This window comes from Limulus polyphemus, unplaced genomic scaffold (genome assembly GCF_000517525.1).
Source record: "Limulus polyphemus unplaced genomic scaffold, Limulus_polyphemus-2.1.2 Scaffold2374, whole genome shotgun sequence".
In the NCBI taxonomy this organism is placed as follows: Eukaryota; Metazoa; Arthropoda; class Merostomata; order Xiphosura; family Limulidae; genus Limulus; species Limulus polyphemus.
In genome coordinates, this window is record NW_013667984.1 from 13106 (window position 1) to 23387 (window position 10282).

General features: G+C 33.9%; 2 protein-coding genes across 4 annotated transcripts in view; both read right to left on the reverse strand.

Annotated features, from left to right (window-relative positions):
- Positions 1-1204: 1204 nt before the first annotated feature.
- LOC106466757 (hyphal wall protein 1-like) lies at positions 1205-3513 on the reverse strand. Its single transcript, XM_013927056.1, has 2 exons — positions 3478-3513; positions 1205-1693 (listed from the first exon to the last, which is right to left on the reverse strand). Exons 1-2 carry the CDS (start codon positions 3511-3513, stop codon positions 1205-1207), a joined length of 525 nt encoding a protein of 174 aa, XP_013782510.1.
- Positions 3485-10282, reverse strand: part of LOC106466758 (IQ motif and SEC7 domain-containing protein 1-like) — a 139268-nt gene continuing 132470 nt past the window's right edge. Inside the window, exons 11-14 of one of the 3 annotated variants that reach the window (XM_022394844.1) lie at positions 7770-7891; positions 7262-7475; positions 6764-6816; positions 3485-5245 (exon numbers count right to left, since the gene is read on the reverse strand). In XM_022394844.1, the coding sequence (XP_022250552.1) occupies positions 5021-5245; positions 6764-6816; positions 7262-7475; positions 7770-7891 (614 nt within the window). In that variant the 3' untranslated portion in view covers positions 3485-5020. The remainder of the gene's footprint in view (positions 5246-6763; positions 6817-7261; positions 7476-7769; positions 7892-10282) is intronic. The other 2 variants (XM_013927057.2, XM_022394845.1) reach the window with 2 other exon arrangements.

The following is a 10282-nucleotide window of genomic DNA, read 5'->3' on the forward strand; positions in this document are numbered from 1 at the left end:
AAACCAGTTTTATTAAGTAGGGACTTGTGTCGCTAAAGTTTCATCGGAACTAAGTTACGGAAAATCAATTAACAAACGGAGACGTAACACTTTCAAGCCTTATGTCTTTAGCTTACCGCTTGAAGCTTTCAACCCTTAAGTATTTAGTTTATCGCTTGTAGCTTTTAAACTTTAAGTATTTAGTTTATGGCTTGAAGCTTTTAAACCTGAAGTACTTAGTTCAGCGCTTGAATTGTAGCAAGAAAACAAAATTGTTTTAACTCAATTTAGAGAAATATTGATATCATCTTAATTAGAGCTTGTTATGAACACAACAAGATGTTATGTGATTATTCCACCTTTCTCCTCTCTGTGTTGATCTTCCTTAAAATGTTTTAGAGATCCAAACGCTAGAATGATCGGCATGCACTGAATTAACTTTAAATAAAATACGATTAGCAAGATTCGAAATTATTTAGTGAGGAGACTGTAATTATAAACGTGACAGAAAAACCTCAAATGAACGAGATCCACTAATCATTTTTTTTTCTCATTCTCTTCTCTGGCAACATTTTTTCTTTTGTCTCCGCAAAAATTACTCAATGCTTCAAATGTTTCGTATTAGAAGATTCACAAATACAGATCACGTTTTTTGACATGTAACGAACACAAATTGTAATGAACGTTTAATACAGTTCTAGTGAACTAAGGTTCAATTTCCTGTTTTCTCTAACTAAATATGTATTTTTACATGGTTTATTTTTTCTGTTCGTTGTAGTTCAATCCAACTTTAAGTTAAATTAGCACTAAAACTTATTATTTAAACACAAGTGTGTTACGGCTACACGAAGAAATAAGGTAAGTTATATTTAATATTTTACGCAAACTTGTAGTCACTGGCGATCAAATTAGTATCACTACCATATGATATTTAACTGAATCAAGGGAAGAATCTCCATATTGTATCCAAACTGGTTCTGCCATCTATATTCACGTGAGGTACGAGAGTGAGTCACGAACCCAAACCTTCGTGTCTGCAATGATCCTCTATTTATTGTCATTCAAAGATTCAAAAATGAGTCAAGAAAACGATCGTGTAAATGATTTCTTTCATACACAAGGGTATTAGGAAGCACAAGTAAACTATGAGATCTGTAATATCCAAATTGTTACGACATACAACAATAAAACTATCAACTCATTTACTATTTCTTTTGTAATTGAGCTAACGTGAGTTTTTTTGTTGTTGTTCTTTTCTGAAGAAAAGATTGGTTACTGTGCCAGGCTGTGAATCACAGGGTTCATTGTTTCCATCAGGCTGTGAATCACAAGGTTCATGGTTTCCATCATGCTGTGAATCACAAGGTTCATTGTTTCCATCAGGCTGTGAATCACAGGGTTCATTGTTTCCATCAGGCTGTGAATCAAAAGGTTCGTGGTTTGCATCAGGCTGTGAATCACAAGGTTCATGGTTTGCATCAGGCTGTGAATCACAGGGTTCATTGTTTCCATCAGGATGTGAATCACAAGGTTCATGGTTTGCATCAGGCTGTGAATCACAAGGTTCGTGGTTTGCATCAGGCTGTGAATCAAAAGGTTTGTGGTTTGCATCAGGCTGTGAATCACAGGGTTCATTGTTTCCATCAGGCTGTGAATCACAGGGTTCGTGGTTTGCATCACGCTGTGACTCACAGGGTTCGTGGTTTGCATCCAGCTGATGTTAAATTGTCCTACAAGCTTGGGGCCATAGATGTGTTGAAAAGGTTTCGATCAAATCTTACTATTCAGTTAGAGTAACCTAAAAGTTGGCGGTGGGTGCTGTTACCTTCCCTATAGTGTGTCATCTCAAAAGTAGAGGCGGATAGCGGAGATAATTCTTAGCTCTTCACGGATATCCGAAATAAAAATAAAACGAATTTATCTTCCGTTATTTTACACACAATTGAATATCCTCAAATAGTTACGAAAAGCATTTAACCTGGATATGACGTCAACACACGGAAAAAAAAAGGATTACTCTTATTTCGTAACAAAGCCTTTTCCTGTTGGCTATTTTCTAAGTTCTTATCATTTGGAAGTTTGTTTTTTAACCATATTTGTTGTGTAAAATATAATAATTATTCTATGCTTTAAACAAGTATTAGAAATACAAGGTTATTCATAACCAATGAGTCACAACAATGTTTTATCTAAATTAGTAACGTATTCCCCTCTCACTTTAACGTCACAACTGGAAAGCTTTTTTTTTTTTTTTGCCTGCAACAATGCGTTGAAATTGAAATGCTGTTCTCTAATACAAGCACGATAAACCTGGAATGTAGATTTTCACGACCATAGTTACGAACTTTAATTTATTTTATTTTCTACGTAAGACGTGTGTGAAACGTTTAATTCGTTTCTCTTATTTTGTAGTACATGATTATTTGATTCTGGAATTAAAAAATGTTTAGGGTGTTTAGATAACTTAACACTAGTTATGTTACGCATATATGTTTGATATAATTCGTTAGAAAAAACTGTGAATTTGTTTACGCCCGAAACTATCTTGTTTGGATGTAATATGAACATTCCTTGTACTGAACTTCAAAAAGGTTTTCTCATTAAAAGTCATTCCTAAAATTATTTTTTGTAAGCGCGCCTAACAGTTATTTTCTTTGCAAACATTTTTTCAAATTCACGTGTGAAACGAGTTCGTGAAAAGAACCAAAAAAAAACCAACCATATATATCATATTTATTTATAAAATGGATATTTATTGCTGGAAAAATTAAATATACTCAATTCAATATTCAGTAAACGAATTATTGATTTAACAATTTTAAACTCCAAACAGCTTATCAAAAAATAAATCATGTCACCCAAGGTCTTATGTCATAGACTTCCTAATTATTTCAGTGATTTTAAGCTGAATAATACTTCTGTTGCGTCATCGAGGTCACGTGACTGGTGTGGCGCCCTCTAGTTTCTAGAACTATCTTGTTCCTTCGGGAATGCTCTAGTATTTGCTAGATAGGGTAGGCTGGTATATATAAGAGGGGGACAACGTGACGCGGTAATGTGTGTGTAGACAGTGAGTAATTGAACTGCAGTCACAGGGTATTGTTGAAGTTAACGTTCGTTCGTTCGTGATACTGTTTGTTTTAGCGCGAATATTGAGATTAAGTGTATCGCAGAGTTATATTCGGAAAAAATAAACCAGTTTTATTAAGTAAATACTTGTGTCGCTAAAGTTTCGTCGGAACGAAGTTACGGGAAGTTGATTAACAAACGGAGACGTAACAATATTATTACTGCATTACTTGTATCTTGTATGAGCAACTGCGAAATACTGTAATAACTATAGACTTTCAGTATATTGTAAAAGTATTTCTGCTAAATAATCGATTAGAGCGTTGCATATTTAAATAAAATATTACCACTATTTCTTCAAAGGATTCTATGCAGTTTCGTTGCTATTAAATGAATGATAATAATAATAATAATAAAAAAGGAAAAAACGTCAGATTTTCGTAAAATTATTCCATCAATCGCCATATTTATTTAACAAATTACTTCTCACTGACAGTTTAAAACGTGCGAAAAATTCAATCCTGATTTATATTTATTTCATTTAAAGTACGTGAAAGCAAAACCCTCATATTGTTTACTATACATCAGAAAACCTGCTCTGGCATGTTTCTTACTTTATGCCAGACAACAATCTTCCTTTAAATAGTTTATTAATTCATTATTATTCTTTAATCACTTGTGTATTACTATGCTGATGTGTTATTATTGTTTGTTTTTTTTATGAATTAAGTATTTCTTTTTTAAACTCTACTTTATACCTCAGCGGATTACTAAAATACAATAAATTTTTGCTATATTTTTTATTTGTCATATCATACAAATTTTCACTAACTGGGTCGTTTAGAACAATGAAATAATTGTATTACCTGTTATGGCTGACATGTAGGCTATGCATTATACACTCGTCATAATTATAACAACATATACGATTAAGCTGGTCCTAAGTACTGTGTAATATTTCATGGAATTGGAATTTTCAATTTGAAGGCCACTTTCTGCGCACGAGAGCTAAACGGCTAGGTCAGAGACCCCTAGGATTTAGGGACTGGCCAGACGGAAGGGCGGCTACCAGACAGCAGCACGAGTTGTCACAAGAGCTTTGCCGGCTTTTCAAATTGGAGAACAGGTCTGACTGTCACTGTTATAACGTCCCCACAGCTAAAAGTTTGGAGCGCGTTCAGCGGCACGAACTTCAAACATCTCGATCCGCAGCCTGATGCGCCAACCACTACGCCCGGCCCAAGTAATTTGTAATATACTCAGGCTCATGCAATTGTCCATACAATAAGACGATTATCATGCTAATTCATAGAAATATCGTTTTTCGTATTTCAGTTAAACGTTCAAGAAAGAATAATACTAAAAACTAAGAAAAAATTAAATTTGTTACAGTACGAGAAGGCAGACCTACATGTATTTACAGAATTTCACCTATACAATAACACTATTGTACTCGAAAGCTTTACAATAACCCTTTCTCCTCTTTTAGATTTGTGTATATACAGGCGTATTTTATAACACACCTTTTGCAAAAGTCCGACGCACTCTAACAGTGAAATTAAAATAATGGAACACGGGGTCTCTTAAAACATAACTTAAACTCGTACATTATACAGAATCTTTGGGAAAAAATGCCACCGTTCATTCTAAATACAAATTAACTGCTTCCACTAAACAAGTCGAAATATCAAGGGAAAAAATGAATCACTCTATTACAGTATACCCTGAAAACGAGTTCAGTGTTAATGTGCTTCATCACTTACATTCTTTTCCAATAGAAGAGATAGCAATAGCAAAGCACAAGAGTTAGGGGACTAAACTGCAGTAGATATTATTTCGGTATTACTGTATATTTTCATCATATTTTATTATTATGACTTCTTCGAGTTCACTTCGTTTTTCCATTGACATTTCATCCCATGATCGATCAACTCAAGGAAACAATTTGATTTTGTATAAGAGTTAATGTTTTTCAAACATCTGTACTATCGGCAGTTCGTACTACGACTCTTCTAATGGGAGTCTTGATCTTTTTTCCAAACAGCCCTCCAAGAAAGCCTTGCTGATTTACAAATCTCTCACTAGGGGTTCCCATGGTTCCCTGTTGTAGAGGGACGTGTGTCCGGTTACTGGCCACGGCTTGTGATTGCGAATCCTGACTCCCCGTACTTGCTGAAGACGACTGGAAAGACACTGACTGCGAGGAATAAATATTCAACGATATTCTACAATTAAATTCTATAACATCTTACTTTTAGGTATAATTTACAGGTCAAATACAGTCATGATTGATGTATAAAAACTAACGAACAACAAACATTAAACTATATTTACAGTAATACATTATAAACTTTTGATATGCATTTCTTTATTTTAAAAAGAAATTGGAATTTTCGGTCTGAACGACACTTTATCCGCACATTGGGCTAAAGGTACAGGTCACATACCACTAGAGTTCGGATTAAACTGTCCATAATTTTTAACTGCTGACATTGGCGCGGTATGGCCAGATGGTTAAGGCGCTCGCCTTGCAATCTGAGAGTCGCGGGTTCGAATCCCTGTCCCACCAAACATGCTCGCCCCTTTCAGCCGTGGGGGCGCTATAATGTGACGGTCAATCCCACTATTCGTTGGTAAAAGAATAGCCCAAGAGTTGGCAGTGGGTGGTGATGACTAGCTGCTTTCCCTCTAGTCTTACACTGCTAAATCAGGGACGGCTAGCGCAGATAGCCTTCGTGTAGCTTTGCGCGAAATTCAAAAACAAAACAAACAAACTACTGACAAGAAAGAGGACATTTAGCCAGCAGCACCCGCTCCCACAGGGGCTCTGTCAGACTCTTTGAACCAATTAATGAGGTTGGGTGTTACTTTTATAACACATTCATAGCGGTAAAAACAATGCAATTTTTAGTTCACTTAATGAAAGAAACGTATTTTATCTCTTGAACTGAATGTTTTCCAACTTACACAGTTTCACGAACTAACGATAAGTCGATAACCAAAAGATAGTCTTAGGTCACAAATAAAACTTAACAGTCACTTGTTAAATTTCGTCTCGTATTTGTGGCAAAAATTCAAAATGTATTACACTCGCTAAGTCGGTAATCAACTCCTTAAGTAACTACGTGACTGAATGTTTTATTCACTCACTAACTGACTAATTCATTTTGGTGTTTTACACAATGTCTTTTTATCCCAGATCTGACGGACATTCGATACATGTCAAATCTAGACACTCGCCACTAGCTATGTAATGCAAAAATCACTCAAGCAACTGATAGAAAACTTATAAATTAAAATATTAAAACATAATTCAAAATAATAATATATAAAAGCTTTTCATTCTTTATGTTTGTTTGTTTTGAATTTCGCACAAAGCTATACGAGGGCTATCTATCTATGTTAGCTGTCCCTAATTTAGCAGTGATGAACTAGATGGAAGGCAGCTAGTCAACATCACCCGCCGCCAACACTTTGACTACTCTTTTAGCAACGAATAATGGGATTGGCCGTCATGTTATAATGCCCTCACAGCTGAAAGGGCGAGCATATTCGGTGACGGGCATTCGAACCCGTGACCCTCAGATTGCTATTCGATCGTCCTAACAGCCAGGCCATGCCAGGCCCACTTTTCATTTAACTGTAATCTCATAAACAAACAACTGTTGCAATAGATAATGATGTTCTTTCTACATAATAAAAGGAATACACTTACCATTCCACTGTCCAGAGAACCTGCACTACCTCTTCGAATAGGCTTGTTCATCTCTGAATGTTAAACAAACAAAATGTTGACAACAATAAAATATACCAACAAACAGTCCAACGTAACCTTACCTATCACAGGGTGTAAAATGTACATTGGTTAGGAATTAAATATATATTAAAAACAGTTAACAATAATAAGAGATTTACAAACATAACCCAAGGTGTAAAAGGGTATGTATAAAAATATGTTAATAATAGTGGAGAGGTTTAAAAGCAAGCAAATGCCAGACATTAGAGGGCTAAAAATATAATTAAATATACCCATAGGCTTTAAAACAGATAATTCAAAGTGTTAAAGGTTTAAAGAAAATTAACAGAGGCTTAAAGACAGAAAATTCTAGAGGTTAGAGGGTTAAGAAAAGAAATTTGACTGTAGTAATCAAACAATATAAAACGTTTATGATCTTATGTCAAACTGTTAGTAACAAAAATCAGCTGAACTTACGTTGGTCATGAAGGTCAAGTAGAGAATTAGATAAAGTTGACCGTTTTAGGTTTGAAGACTGCCTATCAGGTGAAAGCCTAATATTCTCTTGGCTATTTGTTGGGAAAATTACTATGTCAGCTACTCCAGAGTCTCTGTTTTCTACTGTTCTGCTTCTCAGAGATTTCTGTTTCTCAAGTTCTGTTTCTATCCGAAGGTTTTCCATTTCATCCATCTTCAGGAAAACCCATTTTTGTTTAACTTTGTCATGTTAATTTTTAAAGCAAGATCTTTTTTCAAACCCTGTATAATTTTATAAATTCGCTACTCTAATTCCCCTGGTTGAATAAATCACAAAAAAAAAAAATTCTTAAACTAAATGATATGCAAGCAAAGTATTAAATCTAGAACTCTAGAAAGCTGTTCCAAAAATACATCTGATGACCTGTGAATCTCTCACATTATAAAGTATAAAAATAAATAAATGCATGGAATGGGCACCATTTTTTAAGTGAAAGGTGAGACTTACCTCTAAAATTGACTCCTTCAAATCGTCCACAAACTTGCTACGGTCATGTTCATTTCTGGCATTGAATGTAACCAAAACTTTGTTGTTAAGCCTTTGTGCAAGTCGAATTCCGTGCATATAATCTGTTGAGAAAGTTACAGATAACTATTATTCTTGAATACTCCTGGTGTATTCAGATAAAAGCTTTCGAATTTAGAATTTCACATTCAGTAAAGGTCCATGATATTTGTTATCAATATTTTTAGCCATATAAACAGTTTCATCAAATTACATGAGCACTAAGAAATAAAGTCAGATACAACAACAACAAAACTAACAAGATGTAGAATAGTGTTGTAAACTACATTTTTAATGTTTGCTAGAGAAAGCTTCTAACCCTGATGATGTAATCATCGAAAACCTTTGTCTAATATCTATAGACGAGGGTGTATTATTTATAAACAAGCAAAAATACTCGTCCCCAGTGACGGAAAAGTTTAAGTTAATCAATCAATTTAAATTACTTTATGGACTTTAAAAAAGATTAATTGTGTTGCACTCTTGGTTTCGCTATGAGCTACTTATTCCCTCAGATTGCGAGTCGAGTGCCGTAACCACCTGGCCATGCCGGGCCAGGAGACAGACGAACGCTCGGGCAGACACTGCGGTTCCGCAATATATATATGATACGAGTAATCTCTTAGTCTTAGTGAAGTTAATAAGAACTGAGAGAAGTACTTAGAACAAGAGTTCAGTTCAGTATAAGAAAAGTTATTCAATGATAGTTACCGCGCATATTCAGTTACTCTCGTTTAATTACACAGGCCTGCAAATTTAAACTTCATAAAAGTTGTTTTTGTTTTAATAACGATTTTCCATAATTCGGCTATGTAAATTTCGAAAAATAATATTAAATTTTTCTATCACGTAAGGATTTTTTACAAATCGGGAAGAAAGAAAATCACTCTTACTTAGATCAAATTGGTATTTCGTTTACCACAATGAACATTTTTTACTATTATGTTTGGGTTCTAGAACCAGAGTGATCGATAAAACTCTCACGTCGCGATTGGCCTAGAGAAATCTATAGCCAGTGGTTGTCAACATTTTAAGCATAACAAAATGTGACCCGATTTCAATGAAAATTATTCACTTACGTAAAAGTACAGATGAGGTTTTGTGAAAAATCTGTACATGATGGATAAAAATGGATATCGTTTTCGGATTCAGCGTACAGAAATTACTGTAGAACATGTAAAAATTTCATGACAATAAAGCCATTGCAGACCTTATTGAAGAAGCTTATTTTTTGTAAGTTAGAAGTAGTACCATTAGCGAGGAATTTTTTGTTGAAACGTTATTTTTTAAGCTTAGGCCCAGAACTTGTGTCAAGTAAAATAGTCTGTGGTATACAGTACAGAATAGATAAATTAATTCGTTATTGTTACGTGGAACGGATCTCACATTATTTTACCAGATAATCCAGAAATAACCTGCCAAACCAACGATAGAACAACGTTATAATTTTAGTATGAGCAGTGATTAAGAGATATTTTAGGAAATAATACCAAGATGAATTCTGTTAAGAAAATGAAAATACCAACTGAATTATTATTTCTATTTGTTTACAGTGGAGTGAAACGTTAATGCAATACTGGAATTAAGACTAATAATGTAAACTAGACGAGCCCTGCAAACATCTACGGTCAAATTAGTATATGTTTTGTAATAGTACTTCTTTAAATATAGGATTTCTAGTACAATACAAAAGAATTATAATCGCAAACAAGTCCACTTATCTTAGGCCTAACATTATTTAAGCCTTTATTAAGTACGGCCTATATTAGATAAAGAGAAAAGTTAACACTTTAACTTGTGTTTTTTTTTCTTTTAGTTTAGTTAGGACTAAATTTTACCGTACTTAATACTATCGATAAATAAACTTATGATGTTATTCTAAGACCTAACGTTAGATCTGTTTAAAACTTTTTATAAGTTTTTAATATGTTGTTGTACAAAATTTCTACTAAAGTATTTTTACATCCTTTGAAAGGAAGTGCGCACACATTTTCATGACAGGCAAAAACTGGGTATTATTATAATAGATAGGCCAAGCTGTTGGACTAGGTGAAGAGTCAGTCGCTTATTGAAGAAATATAATCTAAGAATATTTTCATTTACTTTTATCTTGTAAAACAATTTGGAATTTCTGGATCAAATCAATGACATAAAACAACCAGAATGAGTTAAAATCATAAATTAAAAAATAACAGTACTATTTACCTAACATAATTTAATATTATTGTAAATATCCATAAATGCAGAAAGTATGTTAACTGCTCTGATTTTAAACTGATACTGTCAAAGAGCCAGATCTAGATTCTAATACAAGATCCACAATTGTAAACTATAATTTTCACAAACAGCGATATTTTTATGTAGCATTGTTCTCTATGGCGAGATTTATTGCAGATCAATTTATAAGTAAACTTAATATGCAAATTCAACATAAAATGAAGAAAAAATACAAAAAT

Excerpts from the sequence above, each read along its gene's own strand:
- LOC106466757 (XM_013927056.1), bottom strand. The coding sequence starts at position 3,513 with ATGGCGATTGATGGAATAATTTTACGAAAATCTGAC. Across the intron at positions 1,694-3,477 it reads TAATTTTACGAAAATCTGAC|CTGGATGCAAACCACGAACC; the intron begins GTTTTTTCCTTT and ends ATTTAACATCAG.